This window comes from Pyxicephalus adspersus, chromosome 4, assembly GCF_032062135.1.
Source record: "Pyxicephalus adspersus chromosome 4, UCB_Pads_2.0, whole genome shotgun sequence".
Taxonomy (NCBI): domain Eukaryota; kingdom Metazoa; phylum Chordata; class Amphibia; order Anura; family Pyxicephalidae; genus Pyxicephalus; species Pyxicephalus adspersus.
This window is the reverse complement of record NC_092861.1, coordinates 81527821-81544930: the sequence shown is the minus strand read 5'-3', so window position 1 is coordinate 81544930 and position 17110 is coordinate 81527821. Positions and strand designations below refer to the sequence as shown.

The 17110-nt window shown below is 39.0% G+C and overlaps 1 protein-coding gene across 1 annotated transcript in view; it reads left to right on the top strand.

The window, feature by feature from the left end:
* Positions 1-7203, top strand: part of HS3ST5 (heparan sulfate-glucosamine 3-sulfotransferase 5) — a 156566-nt gene extending 149363 nt beyond the window's left edge. The window contains exon 5 of the mRNA XM_072408780.1: positions 339-7203. Coding sequence (XP_072264881.1) covers positions 339-1269 — 931 coding nt within the window. The 3' untranslated portion in view covers positions 1270-7203. The remainder of the gene's footprint in view (positions 1-338) is intronic.
* The last annotated feature ends 9907 nt before the right edge of the window (positions 7204-17110 follow it).

The following is a 17110-nucleotide window of genomic DNA, read 5'->3' as shown; positions in this document are numbered from 1 at the left end:
ACCAGGGAGTTCTAGGAGATGAGAGTTATGTGACCTAAGTTGATATGAATGCTCAGATGTAGTAACCCACCATTAGAATTTTGGATATAAGAATTTGGAACCATAGTAGAAAGCAGACCTAAGGCAGGAGCTACAATCTGCAAGTTTGGGACTATATTTGTCAGTGTATTTTTTACCAGTTAGGTTTAAGTTTGCTACCCGGAAGCTTGTGTTTTGTTAAAATTCTGCTGAAAAGCAAAATTTTTTTTTTTGCAGTAAAAAAAAGCTATTTTTGCATTTACATTTTTATATTGTTTACCGAGACATCATACAAGCATGTTTTCTTTTTTACATTCCAGGCTACCACCCATTTGCCCAATTGAAGGTCGATTCAGTCCACAAAGTCAGGATGCAGCCACTCTCCGGGCTATGCAGTATAAAAGAGGACTCCTACATGAATTCCGTAAAGGCAATGCAACTAAAGAGCAAATACTCCTCCACAACTTGGTCCAGCAGCTACCAAAAGCAATTATAATCGGTGTGAGAAAAGGAGGAACAAGAGCCCTACTAGAGATGCTTAATCTCCATCCTGCAGTTGTCAAGGCCTCTCAAGAAATTCATTTTTTTGATAATGATGAGAACTACGCAAAGGGTATTGAATGGTACAGAAAAAAGATGCCCTTCTCCCACCCGCACCAAATTACTATTGAAAAAAGCCCTGCATATTTCATCACAGATGAAGTTCCAGAGAGGATTTATAAGATGAACTCATCCATTAAGTTACTAATCATTGTTAGAGAACCAACAACAAGAGCCATTTCTGACTACACACAGGTGTTGGAGGGAAAGGAGAGGAAGAACAAGACTTATTATAAATTTGAAAAAATGGCCATTGATCCCAACACCTGTGAGGTGAACACCAAGTACAAAGCAGTGAGGACCAGTATCTACACCAAGCATTTAGAAAGGTGGCTGAAGTATTTTCCTATTGAACAGTTTCACATTGTTGATGGGGATCGACTGATCACAGAACCGCTGCCTGAACTGCAGCTGGTGGAAAAATTTCTTAACCTACCCCCTAGGATAAGTCAATACAACCTGTATTTTAATGCTACCAGGGGGTTCTACTGCTTGCGTTTTAACATTGTCTTTAATAAGTGCCTGGCAGGTAGCAAGGGACGCATACATCCTGAGGTTGACCCCTCGGTTATTACCAAATTGCACAAATTCTTTCATCCCTTCAATCAGAAGTTTTACCAGATCACTGGCAGGACATTTAACTGGCCCTAATTACTACTGTCTACAACACTATGTGTTGCACAATGCTTTCAGTAAAGTCTATAATAGGACAATTATGCACTTTTCATAGACACATTTATTAGAATATATGTTGTTTTATTTCTTGAATAAATGTAATTTATGTATGTGACCAAATATTTAAAAAAGGGATCAGTTTTTACTGTGAATTAATAAAAAAAAGTACTCTGCCCAAAGTTTTAGCTAAAATCCTAATAAATATTACAAATGGAGACATTTCATTCTAAAGCTTATTAGAATAAAAAAAATAGTTACAACATTACACAATTTACATTCCTAAACCCAGCTATGTTCTCTGTTGACAGCACATTTATATTCGCTACTGACAAATAATGAGCCAGTTTTTTCTCAATGGAGAATGCTGCTTTGTACGAGGGAGTTACTCACTCCCAAATAATGGTCAGGAGTGACAGGTCCCATCCAGAGACAAAATCCTGAAAAGGAAACCAGTGGATTTCCAGTGTAGTTGCCTTTTTCTTGTAAAGGCCTAATAGCACTAGACTATATTTATGATTTTCTGTGGTTTACAGATCACTGGCATTCCGTTAAAGGCTGTCAAAGGTGGCAGATAATGGCACAGCATTGAAGCATATTTTGTTTTTCTTGATTGCCGCCCTAAGAAAAAAATATGGCTACAGTACAGATACAGTAAGAAGGATTCCAGGTTGAACAGAAAGGCTGTGTTCACATGGGCTTCAAAGCAAACCCATGGCACACTTTTCATAAAAACTTGCATATTGTCCTCCCCCTCAAACCATAATTCATAATCGTGTATGCACTTCCATTTTTGTTTGGCATTGCTTCCACAACACACTGACCAGAACATTGCATGCAATCTTAATAAATGAAATTGTGTTACATAGACAGCACTGGCCAAGTGCATTTGGCACTCTTCTACATACAGTTCCCATGTGACAGTCAGCTAACTATCCATAGCAATGGGTTCCATACACTAATAAGTGTTTATAAGTTTTATTTATTGGAAAAGAAGATTAATGGTATGAACTAGTGTGGAAAAGGAGAAATTATGCAACAGCACAAAAAATGAAACAACGTTACTAGGCAAAGAAAGAAGCTGAGCCAAGAGAGCGAGAGCAGCTTTAGGACATAGAGACAACATAGAGCAAGGCCACCTTATAATGGAAAAAGTAAAAGGACCAAAATTGCAGCTATGTCTGAATTTAGGAGTAAAAATAGACATGGGTGGTCCACAACATCTGATATAATTGTTCTTTGGAAAATGGCTACATAACTATTTTAAAAATGCATGTAATGTTTTATAGCAATGTATTAATATATGGTTTAAATCTCACTGTATTTTATTTATGTTGGTAGCCGTTTCAGGTTAAATGCTGGTAACAATGGGCTGTTAGGGACCAATAGAAATTCTTGAGTGCTGTATGTAGTGATAACTCCCCAAGACTAGGGCATGCTAAAAAATGAAAGGCTCTCAATATTGTATTCCAAAAAGAACCCAACATATTTGCTGCTGTCTTTAATGTGAGGGTTTTGAGACCATGATCCTGACCCTGTCTGCACCACCTCTATAGTCTCTGATATGGAAGACATATTGCTGGAGGGGAGCTTGGATATTTCAGACTTCCCTGACTGCTTGTTGCAGGTTTCTGACTTACATGGAGACATTATATAAATACAACAACCGCAGAGCTTGCACTTTAAAGATCAGCAAAGGCAGTTGACATATTTCTACCCTTACCAGTTCACCTTAAACTATAGTGTAATTTTAGTAGATGAACCTTTTTAACAATGATTTTATTATTTAACTGAAAGTAAGCTTTTGACATAACTTTCACATTTTATTTGCTTGTTTTTTTATTGATTATTGTATTTCATACAAGTGTTCCCTCCAGTGGTTATCTTTATATAATGAACTATTATTAGCATCCTAGGAGAGGATACTAATAATAGCTTTATTGGTCTAAAAGCTCTTTATGTGCAACACTCTGATTTTCTTCAATTTATAAAGTGATTAATAAGAGCATTAATTAGGGCATTGGTGTCCAATAGGGGCACACCAGAGTATTTTGTCAGTTGGTTTGGTTTGGGCAGGAAGTAGTGGAATGTAAAATGGTGCAGAGGGCAGTATTTATAGAACAAGCAGTAATCCACGGCTTCTATCATTTTTATATTATGAGCACAATAACAACTTATTTACTTTGTTGATTTAGATTGCTGCAACCTGAACATAGTCATCCTATAAACTGCGTGTCCCCGGTTTTAGATGAGTTTTTTATTAGTTATTTGTTCCAGCTCCATTTTAAAAGAAGCAGCTAAAGCCGCCAGCAGTCCCTGGCAGCCATGACTTGCAATCCTGAGTTTTAGTAAAATGGTTTTATAGCAGCACAGTGCAATACAATACCATGACAATGGGTTGTGATGTCACTACAATTCCTTATAGCTCATCACTCATCTTTACCTGTCAAGTCCTGACCTGGCTTCTTCTACAGCAATATTTATCTATTGCTTGCATGGAGCTGAATCTGGTGTTCCAAAGCAAACAAAATGACAACATTTAAAAAACATCTATAAAAAACATTTAAAATCTTCTAATTACAAATCCCAACAGCTATATTGATTGATTGTTCTAGATTACCATAGTGTTTACAATATAAACATCAAAGGCTTAAACATGCAAGTGTGATGTTAATTGGATTTTTTCTTACCCATTAGATATTTTCTTATTAAGATATTAACAATTTATGTAAACACTTTTTTGGGTTTTTTTTTTTCTTTTGTGTATCTACATAAATATTTTACTGAAATTTATTATTCCTTGATTCCATAAAGCTATCGAGTGCGGAAAACGCTCGTGGTGGATAAAGAAGGGACTCGAGTGGTTATATAAACCTTAAGATGATCGTATGCAAGTGCTTTCTGTTTTAATCCATGTTATCCATAATACCATAACTTATTCTGAAGAGCAGTAATGAAGTTTATTCTGTTGGAAGATGATTTATAGGGACATAAAGACAAGAAATTAAGCACAATCAAATGTTTATTGGTGGAAATTCAGTGGAAACACAAGTTCAAAATTATTGGGAAGCCATATGTACCCTAGGTAAAAAATAAGTTCTTCTCCTTCACATTTAGGTACTAAATCAATGCAAATAAATCAATATATTTCTCTATATTTGGTTGTGACCAATGGTTACAGCCATCTGTAACTGCATCAACTGATCAGAACCCAGTTGTCGTTTCAGGAAAGAAAATGAAAGGTAGGCTGGTTATTATGTTCCCCCAGTCACTTATATCAGCTGTCAGCGGCCCTTATATAATAAAGTGCCTGGTCAGAGAAGTAACAATAATAGGAAAAAGATCACCTGCACTACACGATACCTTTGTTCGCTGAAATCGGAATCATAAAGTCTCTTTTTACTTTTATGCTGAATCAAATAAAATGGTTTGTAGGCGAGGCAAGACTAAAACAAGAAAGGCTAGAACCCCAAGCTTACCCATGTCCCAGGAAAGTCAAGAAATTTCATTGCAAAATAAGTGGATTTGCTGTAATTGTATTGGAACTCAAACAAATGCATTATGAAGCCAATAGTTTCCTATATGCATTGCCTTCCTAGAACCAACATTTTCCTGTGTATACAGCTTTAGATCACTCTAAAAGCTAAACACAAAATGTATATTGCATTATTCAGATATTTACTAACTGTATCTATCAACCATATCTTTCACTCCATTTATATGCTATTGGATATTAAACAACTTTGCATTTACAGCAATAAACCTCCTCCCTTTTACATTCTGTTTTAGGAGCTGTTATCAGACCAAACATTGTTTATGATTATGTTGTGTGCATCTGCATTCCATTTACATATATGGACTGGAAAAAATGTATCTGCTCTGTATACCTTTCTCATTCACCATTTTCAATGGCAAGAGTTCTCATCCAGGATCCACATCCTGCAAAATACTTTGTTATCCATGTATTCCAGGTAGCCACTTGGAAAAACAAAATGTGCATCTAGTGCAGGGCTGTCAAACTCTGGCCCGGGGGCCAAATCTGGGCCCAAACGTCCTTTTGTTTTTTGCCCCCAAAGGAACCCTAAATATAAACTGCATCTGGCTCGCCGCTGCATTGAAATAGCGCCGCTACTACAATTCCCGGCATAACTCGCATCTACAAACCAGCGGGCTCTCTGCCTATGCGTGGCCCCACATTTGACTGTTTTATAGACGCAAATAATGCCGGGAATTTTAGTAGCGGCGCTATTTCAATTAAGATGGAGTTTCAGCGGTGGGCCACTCATACGATTTAGCTCGGCATTGGCAGCGTCCGGCATTTCCAGCACTGCCCCACAGCTGTACTTTTTCCTTGCTACTCCAAGGCATGGACTTGAATGGTTGGATTTTCATAGAAGAATATTGTTTATTTTGTTAGCCTGTGCAAAAAAGTTACCATTGAAATGGAACTCAGAAGGCTACAAATAGGAGAAATAGGCATAAGATTTTTTCCTAAATAAAATTAAAAAAAAATTATGCCTCCTTCTCTATTATAAGCTTGTTCCAAATTGAATCTGAAGCAAAACGTCTTTGTTTCCATACGAAAAGGGTTTATATCTAATGAGAAGGAAAAATGTTCTCAATTTTTTCAATAAATTTCAAGGTTGGCCCGCGACTTTGTCTACGTTTTTAATTTTGGACCTCTGTGTATTTGAGTTTGACACCCCTGATCTAGAGGGAGTACTGATGCCTTTCTTATCATCAGCCCCATTTGGAGACATACAGTATACTCTTCATGTTATAGCTAAATACAATTTGTGATCTCCAGGAACCACATGCAGCCTATAAATTATCAATTTTAGCATCCTTTACTGTAGACAAATAAATCCTTGCAGCTTGTGAAGTGGAAGCTTTGCTCTGTAAGATCAGACAAACTATATAGAAAAATGTAATGTCCATAGAGCGCTGAAAGTGCAAGGAATAAAAAGGCAGAGGTAAATGGTTATATCCACAAAGTTGCTTTGTATTCCTCAAAAAATCCCATGCTGGTTAAAGTACAGGTAACCTTTAAGTTGCATTTTCACCTCTAGATTTGGTCTGGATTTATCCTATGTGTACATGGGCAGTCTGATTTGCAGTAGGCATGGGTCCAAGTGAGTGGCATGAGATGGTTTTGCTCAAATCACATGGGCAGTAAAAAAGGCACTAAGTTGGCAAGTAATTGTAACTCCTACCAAGTGCCAAAATGACTGGTTAGATGTTGGGAAAAGAGGGAAGAACATTGTATTGTATGTATGTTCTGGTCACAGTTATGCCATGTAATCCATCCATCGCATTGCAGCAGTTTACCTGCCGTTCTAACATCATAGGCAATTAATGTACATTTGCATTCAGAACCTATGAATTAAGCCAAATGGTTAAGCCATATGCAGACTGATTTATCCCCAAAACATCCAATTACCAAGTTCACAATATTCATATAACTACTGGGTGGGAAAATTTGCTGGCGGCTCATACAAGTGTAGATTACTAGCAGATAATGTCTAAAACCAGCCTAACCTGCAAATAATCTGCACGTTTGGGCACCTTATAATAAGAATGTTAAATATGAAGAGATAATACTATTTTCATATTATTCAAACAGTGCTTGTCTTTTCCTGTTCCAAAGTTCCTGTGGTGGATTTGCACTAGTAGTTTATTGTACAAGTACCTGTCACTCATAGCATGTTGATTGTATCAGAAGGCATATCATCCCCCTGAACACGTGTTTGTCTACTGGAAGAATATGATGTAAATATTGTACATTTATCTGTACATACTGGTTTCACATTAAGTAATTATATTTTGTAAAACTAAGTATGACCTCTTTAAATTATTGTGAAAAGTTTTAATGTGGTTATTTAAAATGGAATGAATTAAATCACTACATGTACATTTCTTTGCATTTGTCTTTCTTTTGAAAGTAAAAAGGGACACAAGAATACTGTAAGATTTAAAATAACTGAATGCCCTTTCCTGATAAGAATAAGACAATCAACTAAACTGTACCTTTCATTGATACATAGACGTCTGAACAAAGTCAGATAGTTGCTAAATGATAGGAATGCTTTACTACACATTGTAACTTGTGTTAAACAAAGCCCTACTAAGATATAGAATACAGGGCCTACTATTTCTGACCTAATTCTGAAAATGTCACTGAGCAAAAGAAACATCATCCAAAACAGATCAGAGAAGTCAAAACTCCTATTGTTTCAGGACAATGCAAAATTCTAGGGCTATGCACGAACAGGAGACTAATCCAAGCAGTACCACTTTAGTATCACTAACATGTCTGAAATATATGCAGTAACATGCTACAAGGAATAGTTGTACTACTATACAAATTATATGAACACATGCAATGAAACAGTAGACAAAGTCCATCTCAGGCAGTTCAAGGACAGCAAGTTTATTTATTTGAATGGTAGGTATACAAACACATGGACACAAACTGCATTTTTCAAATATGCATTCTCATAAGACTATACAAACAAGCTTGATGCTATTTTTTCCAAAATTACACCTAAATTAAGCTTTATTTCAATTTTAAATGTTAAAGGTGCAAAAATACAAAGCGAATAGCAGCATAAGTGTATCCTGTATTAGTAAATTCATTTGGAACATAAATATGTTCTGCTGTCTGTGGGACTAAATACTAAAATGAAAGACAACGAGGACATCTAGTGGCTGCAAATCATGCTTACACACAACGAGGATGATTTACTAAAGAAATTATGTGTAAATGTTCTCCTGGATAATCCCAAACCTTTTCACATGATTGGATAATTGAGGCAGTTTTTCACATTTTTTCTGTGAGTACTCTTGGCTCATTACCAAAAGCAATGGGGTCATTTACTAAAGAAGTGCATATTAAAGTGCACCTTAAAGTACATTTGGAAACAAAACTATCAGACCTATCAGATCCACTTTCTGTTTTGTTGAACTAGTTGACATAGGTGGAAGCCTTAACTCACTTTTTAACTACTAAAGTGTAAATGTTAAATTGTTACAGTAGAGGTAAAAAATAATCTGCATGAGCTCTACAAGCGAGATTCAAGCTGAATGCTGGGGTTTATCATTGCTGGCCCTGACACTTTCGAGGGGTTATCATTGCCGGCCCTGATATTTTCTGAGGATTATCTTTGCTGGTCTCTACACTTGTTTAAGGTATTATTGCTGGCCCAGGCATCTGGTTTATCATTGGTAGTATTGCTTGATAGTATTTTGCTCACTACTGGAACTGCTACTAATGCCAGAAGTTATTATTTCTGCTTTAAGTAATTTAATGGCATACAGATAATTAAAAAAAATATATAGAAAATGTTGCAATACAAGAAGATGAAATTTGCACTTGAAAGCATTAGAAATCCAGTTTTAAGGTAATACATGGCCTACCAAACTTCCCTCTGTCCTAGATGACAACAACTATGGGTGAAAATATCAGTTCCATTTCAACTTATTTGTACTGAAACAGTCTCAATAATTGCATAAACCCTGCTTGTAGTTTATAATTGGTTTTCATGCTTTTAATATACACCATTAAATTACATGGAGCATTTAATCAATTAAAGGAAAAGTATTCACAACTTTCCAAACATTACCTTATTTTACAGTCATTTTTAGGCAAACTATGTGGTTATTAGGGTAAATATTTTGTCAGAGGGGTGATGCAACACAAGGGAAAGAATGTCTGTTCTTTACTTACTGTCTGAAGACACAACAAGGTAAAGTTTATTTGTAGTAAGAGACATTTTAATTCCGTATTACCAATACTCCAGAGCTAGTGCCAAAGACATAATCAGACACTTCCAATGATTTTGCTGAAATATTCATTAAGGCAATTGGACATAAAGTGCATTTGAATCTTGGGAACGAGTACTTCACAATTATGACAACACATATAGTGGAAAGAGAAAATTTAGGACTGGTTAAACCAGAAGAAATCCGGCAGCAAATCTATAAAATACTCTTTTTTTTTCATTACCTGGCTCCAAGCAAGATTATATATGGATCAGAATGTTTTTAAACTTAGCTTCGGGTTCTATTCCTAAAGCATAACAATAATAAATCAATAAAAAAAAATTATGAATCTAAATGGGATGGAATTTTGTTTGCCAAACTAACGTTTACCAAACAATGTACTAAAGTCAAACTTCACTGGCAACTTTGAACCGCCACCGATAAACCTCCTGTCACAGATCTATGGGCCACAGAGCTAATGTTTGACAAGGACCCTACTATTTAGTAGAAGCACCTTTTACTCCCTCACATTAGGAGTCTTTCTTTAAATAAGGGCCCCCTTTGCATTTGAGTCCTTCCCTTCACATCAGAATTGCCAGTTTACAGCAGGAATCTCCCTGCTGTATAAGTTGCCACCCTTTACATTAGGTTGCCACCTTTAAATCACAGTTCTACATTCATGTTAGTAGCCCCCAAATACCTTTTTGTGCTAACCACTTCACCAGCTACTTGTTATTAAAAACAGGCGATTTTGCCTGTTGTCTACTACTGTCTTCCTTTTGTGAGATCTGACAGATAATGTCATCTAATGCACAGCCAAGAAGAGGAAGCCATTGGTACAGAAACTCTTCTTCCAGCTCTGTTTGGCCAGACAATGGTATGGAGAGGGACCGACTTGGCATCACAAACCCAGTTATGATTGTGACTTTTGAAACCTCTCTTCCCACTCCACTGGTACACATTGGCTGCAAGTCATTGCTCAGCTTTCCAATGAGAATAACAAGCCAGGCCCTGTGTTAGCAAGGCCTTTTGTAGTTTCAGTCTGGGATTCAAGTAAAAGAATAGCAATGCAGAAGAACTAGGGGACAGCTGCCAACCTGTATTACAAAGTACATGACCTTTATTGAAGGATTAATAGATAATGTTTGCTTAAAGCTACATATTTAAAATAATGATTGATTTTAATAAATAATGATTTTTTAAAATTACTTTAAAGGTTAGCTGCACCCAAAATCAACACGGCAAAGTCGAATAGCTATCAGGTTGATAAGAAAATCAACAGCATATAGAAAGTGGAGGACAGAGTACCTGTACAATGCAGTACTAATTTCAAGATTTGTGAGTGAACCTGGGTGATCCAGCAAACCTGGAATGGATTTCTTTAAAAAAATTGCTTTTTGGCAAATGTTTTTATTCCCGTACAAGAATTCACCCATGATAGCCTATCTTCTCCAGTACTGGAGAGCTTTAATAAATCAGGCCCAATGTGTCATGTAAAGAGGCAGGGATTGTACTCACATTAAGTAGGTGGTAAGCAATTCAGTTGGCAAAATAGTAACTCCGAATTCACTGCCCTGCTTTCAACAAGGATATGTTGGATCTGGATATCTTTTTTTCTCTATTTTGTTTGTGCCTAATTACTAACCGTTATGAATTAGCAATTAGTTAACAAGTTTGCCTACAAGGCAAACCAGCAAGTGTATTATAGACAAATGCGTAGTCAGAAGCCAACTAAAACTGAAAGCTAGCTGAAAATGTTAGAGCACGTTCGGCTCAAAGACAATGTCTTAGCTGGGGAACACTAAGCTGGCAGAAAGGTTTAGGCCAGGAAGTGTCCATAATGGTGTAACAAACAGAACAAAGGGGCTCTCAATCAAAATACCTTCACAAAATTAAAGTTCATATGCAAGACAAAAAAAGGTTTAGGACCTGTAAATAATTAAAAAAAAACAATGGAATGACCAAAGCCCATCGAAAAGGTTTGACGCCTTAGACAGCAATCAGAAAAAATGGTAGTAAAACATATAAGGCATAAATGACATACTACCAGGTAAGAAGAGGATCACAGCGGAGAAAAGCCTGGTGTACATCATCTCAAGGACAAACCTAGAAGTGGCACTCACTGAACTTCCCCTCTACAACCTATGTTGGGAAAGCCTGAATGATATGCAGATACTTGAATGTACATTAATAAAGCTTTTCTAGCACTTTGGAATCATCAAAAACTGGTACAGTTTGATAATAAAATCTTGACTCATGGACTGTAGCGCAAGTGTAAGGCCCTGGTCCAGCACCAGTGCTTAGACGCCAGTCCCCCGCTCAGCCTTAGACTAGTTGTGCCATTCCAGCACACAGTTGCCCACAGGACTTCTGTATATAAAGGTTGGCGTCTGGGAGGGACTGACAGAGAGCCCAAAGATAATGCAGTACAGGGGAGTAAAGCAGAAACAAGTCCAGAATACAGACTCAGAGGCCACGTACAAGTAATCAATCCACCAAACAAGGTATCCAAGGGTGAAGAAAAAGAGGTGTCGCGGTCACAGGCAAAGGTCGGTCCTGGCACAATCTCAGGGTCAGGAAACTTTGTCAGGAACAGTGGCTCCTTATAAGCTTAACACTACACCAGGCATCTGGTGACTGCAAGCAGAAAGGCTATAAAGTCCTAGCAGCCAATGGCAGGACAGGATAGAGTCAGTGGCTAATCTGCTCTTAAAATCCCTTTCAGCTGTGCACAGCCTCAGAGTAAGTGCTGGTGATGCCGTGAAGTTACATCTCAGACTGCACAGCTAAGGAAGCAGGGGCTGCTGTGAGCTGATGATCAGAGAGTAGACAACAAATTCCTTGATCTCCTTGCTACTTCAAGCAACACTGCTGTACAGAATCGACGGGGTGTAATACCGCAGAGGCCCACAGCCCGAGAAACTCAATTTGTGGATATGGGGTATGGCTAAGATAAATGGAGGTGACCAGTAAAAATTATTTGACAGATGTAACCAAGGACAGGCAACAGTGGGATACATGTATATTGGTAATATCATTGCCTCATATAAACAGAATTCCTGCCAGCTTTTCTGGATGAAGGGGTCAGGAAGTATAGATAGAGGTGTGATGGTCATGTCTAGGAAGAAAGAGGTCCCGACCTGGATGACAAGGATTGATAGATCAGTTGGAATAGAAGGTGACACAGTATATATGCCAGCCATAAAGAAGAAACGAGCCAGGGCAGATGGTTCAGCCAAGAAGGAGGGGGCATAGCCAAGATGCAGGGATCAGCCAAAATGGAGCAAATCACAGCCAAGATGGAGGTGGCTACAACCAGGATGGAAAGGTCAACCAGGTTGAGAAGGGCAGCCAGGACAGAGAATTCAACCAGGATGGAGAGGTCAGTTAGGATCAAGGAGGTCAGTAATATTGAAGAGGGTTAGTAACCAACACAGAATATGGTATCTGTGAGTCCCTGCAATGTTCTTATCCATTTCCATAAGGAAACACCATTAAAGCATGGAGCACAGGTTATGTTACACGTGTACTCTGCCAGTCCCGTGACAATAGGCATCTTAATGACCATCTACCACCTCTTGCTTTAAGTCCAGCAACTATAAAGTGGAAGGGGGGGATTTGTTGACCAATCCCAAGATCTAGAAATGTATTAGGCCAATACTGGAGTGTTCCTAGGTACACCAAAAAATATTTTTTAAACTAGGCTGCAGCAAAGGAACAATATATAAGAAGTGTTCATTCCATTAAATAAAACATTTTTTTATACTTTGAAATTATAGTTTATTTGTTCAGTATAGTGATCCCCTGACAGTTATAACAATCCTGAAGCCCAACTAAATACTTTCCATGTACATACAAACCCAGCAGTACAGGCTCCAGTCTCCAACTAGCATGTTGCACAGAAAGGTCCCTTACCCACGGTGGGGAAGCGATGGTCTCTCCAGGGAGGATCTGACACACACACCCCTGTGGGCCAGGCTTATAGCTCAGCAAAGCTCACATTCCCTGCTGATTGCAGAGTCAGAAGGGGAAATGTTGGTTCTCTGCAGAGGGATCACTGCTTCCACATAAAGTACTGGGATCCTTCTTTAAATGATGAGACAGAAGACAGGTTTCTTTTATTCAAGCAGTGGGTGCTCAAGCAGTGGGATAAAAAAACAGACTGTGAAAACCTGGAATGCATTTGATTGATTTACAATGAAAGCTCGGTTGTCCCCACTAAGGCTGTGGGTGGGGTAAAGATGATCAGTGCTGCAGAAATCACTGTCTAAAGACTGTCCCTTTCACAGCTCTCCATTGAGCAGGAAGCCTGAATTTTGCATGTTGAGCCTCTGTAAAGGTAGCATTCACCACACAGAGCAAAGGACCCACTCTGCAGCTGCTGCAAGAAGACAGGCCCTAATATTTAGGCCAGTGGTGGCGAACCTATGGCACACGTGCCAGAGGAGGCACTCGGACGCCTCTCTGTGGGCACACATTCCCGACCTCGCTGGCCATTGGCTGTGCCATTGTCCCTCTGTCAGCCCATGCTGGCTACAGAATTTCCCTTCTCTGTAATCATCAGTTAACCCTCAGAATACCAGGCTGTGGGTGGGAGAGGCAGCTGATGTGTATTGAAGTTGGTGTGTCTTGAGCCAGCATTGAAAGGGTGAAAGTACAGAGTGGAAAGTTGGGGTGGGGGAGGGGGGAATCTTGTTTTGCCATGTCCTAGTTATGAGAAGTACAGTATAAATTAAGCTGAATACACAGAACAGAGCTACACAGCCCAGGGACAGGAGTACCAGTCTGCTATACCTAGTCAGGACCAGACAAACACAAAGGTTGAGGTAGAAGGTAAGTGCCTGTTGAATGTAATGGGAACCCTGTAACTGTGTGTTGCTGTCCACAGTGCTTTAAAAAAAAAGTTGTGCAATGTGCTTCTTCGTGCATTCTTGTAATGTGAGATATAAATAAGATTTTTTTTTACTAATATTATTTTTGCTGTTTGCACCCTACTAGGAAGATGTTGATCATTTTCTGTCTTAGTGACAATGTCTTAGTTACAAAAATAAATGAAGGCGGTAATTTTGCACTGTGGTGATGGTATCTAGCCTACATGCTTTTAGGAGGAGATTGGACAAATTTTGGAAGGAAAAGTCCATCACAGGTTACTAGCCCTGATGGGTATGTGCTACCTCTATATTATAGATGTGGGCCCCTGTGAGATATAGGGCCTCGACTAGATGGGCCATTGGCCTGATCCAGTGGGCTATTCTTGTCAGGTTATCAGTCTTATCAGGTTGGTGCTCAATGCTTGTGTTGGGTTATGAATTGGTTCTGTCATGAGAGCGATGGATGTACATTGCATGAATGACATCCACCCTTATTGACATCTGTTTTGTGCATCCAGTACAAGAAATCCAGTTACAATGTCATAGCATAGCAGCAGGTTGTGTTTACCCGACATCACATGACCCATGTAATACTTGGTGTGCTGGGATAGCTTGGTGTGCAGGGCTCAGCTCTCTATAGCCTGTGTGTGTGCTAAATGAGAGGAGAGGACAGACATGGCACTCATTGTACTGGGATTGTCAGGGGGAACTTTGTATTGGCTGCTGTCCATAGAAACCAACCTGGGCTCCTGCTAATGGGAAAATGAGAGCTTGGATGTACAATAGAGGTGAATCAAAGGTAGGAAATGCATTTAGATGCCTTTTTTAGAGCAGGCCAAAAGATAGTGGTCAGTGGAACATTGCCTCCTTGCGCTGGTGGTCAGCAAATTCAAAAGGAACCCCAGCTAAAATTAGGGATGGGCGAGAATGCCTCCGACAATCTCACGAAAATATTTCCAAACTTCTGATGGGTCTGCGAAATTTCGGCGAACCAATTTTGCGAATTCAATTGAAGTGCAGGTTCCCACGGTACCTTGGTTGATAAGTACAGCCTGGAGAGCGTGGGAACCTGCAGTCACAGCTGCCTGGAGGCACGCGAGTACCTCCATTTAGCTGTGAGATAATAGATAAACTCTCAATGGAGTTTCTCTATTGATAGTTCATCTAAGTTCAGTTCCCACAGTCACCGGGCCGATAAGTACAGCACGGGGACCATGGGAACTTGCAGACACAGCTGATTGGTGGCACGTGAGTGCTTTCAATCAGCTGTGACTGCAGGCGAACTCTCAATTGAGTCTCTCCATTGAGAGTTCATCTGAGTTGAGTTTCCACAGTCACCGGGCTGATAAGTACAGCCCTGGGAGCGTAGGAACTTGCAATCACAGCTGATTGGAGGCATGCGAGTGCCGCCAATCAGCTGTGACTGCAGGCAAAATCTCAATGAAGTTTCTCCATTGAGAGTTCATCTGAGTTCAGTTCCCATGGTCACCGGGTTGATAAGTACAGCCCGGTGAGCATGGGAACTTGCGGTCACAGCTGATTGGAGGCACGCAAGTGACTGCAGGCGAACTCTTAATGGAGTTTCTCCATTGAGAGATCATCTGAGTTTAGTGAGAAAACGACCTTGTGGTGAATCACAAGGCTGATCTCGGCTACATGTTCTGTAAGCGAGAAAGGCCCGAGTTGCCGCGAGATTGAAATTAAAAAATTTGCTCGCTTATCCCTACTAAGAATCACTGGCGTCCATTCAGGAAATATCAATTTCTTTAGTGTTAACTAATAGTGGTAATTTTGGTATAGGAATAGATTTGTATTGGGTGCTTCATTTTTTTTAAATTTTGTGTTATTGTAGACTCCAAGTTGACAACACCAAAAATTAGTACAGCAAAAAAAGCAAGAACGGATAGTGGAAGATCATTCTAGGAGGCCTGGACAGAGTCCTTTGGAGTGATTGGACACAATGGGAAAGAGTTATGTATTCTGTTTAATGACAGTGTTGTGTGTCGCGTTTCGCACATCAAGTGTCCAGCGGAACTTTGACACCAACCACAAAAGTGTTGTCAAACTTGGTGAAACTGAAAGAAAAGAGTTTCTTAAAGAGAAATTGGGGAAATATCATTTCCAGTTTTTGCAACTATCTTTCTAGAACAAATCATCTGACAGCTTTCAGTATTCAAATTTCACTGTGCATGGCAAAACATAGTAAGCCCCACTCTGATGAGGATAATAGGAAAACGGCCATGTTGTCTGAGAGTAATTCCCTTTTTTATGATTTCCCAAATAAGGATAAAATTATTCAATGCATCTCTGAAATGCCACTTAGAAGAAATACTGTTAAAGATGGAGTCCAGGGCATAGCAAGTGATGCTAGTCAGCAGCTCACCACTGACTTACAAAAGGCAGCCTGTTACTTCATGTGCTTGGATGAAAGCACAGATATAAATAATCATGCAAGGCTAGCAATAATTTTGTGTTATGCTGTTGGTGACATCATGGGATAAGAGCGGGTGAAACTGGTGTTTTTGCCTAAAAGAACACAAGGAATAGATATCTTCAATGCTGTGATGGAGGCTTTTTTGTCACAAGACATAAGATCAGAAAAAGTGGTTTCAATTACTAGTAATGAGGCACCTTATATGGTGGGGGCAACATCTGGTTTCAGACAGTTCTTTGTCAAAGAAACAAAACATCAAGTCATTCAGTTCCATTGTAATAAACTTCAAGATGCTCTTTGTGCCAGGGAAAGCATCAAAAAAATTGACATTGTCCTCAAAGATGTCACAAAAATGGTGAATTACATCATGGCTCGTGCTCTGAATTTTCCACAGTTTCAAGCACTTCTAGATGAGGTTCAGGAACAGTATAATTGTTTACTTATATACAATAATGTCCGGTGGCGGAGCAGAGAACAAGTCCTGGAGAGATTTGTAGCCTTTTTACAGATTTTTACAGATTTTACACTACACTTCAATGTACTGAACAAACAATTACAAGGTGTAGGGAAAACAGCAGAAAAGATGTTTTGTGATATCAAAACATTTGAGAGAAAACTGCAGGTATTTGAAAGAGACCTTGAAAGTGGGCTGCTGAAATATTTTCCAAATCTAACAATGCGTTTAGAAAATTCTACAACATTTTCAGAAAATCCTACAAGCCATCAGGGAATGTAAAAGGAATTTTCTAGCATT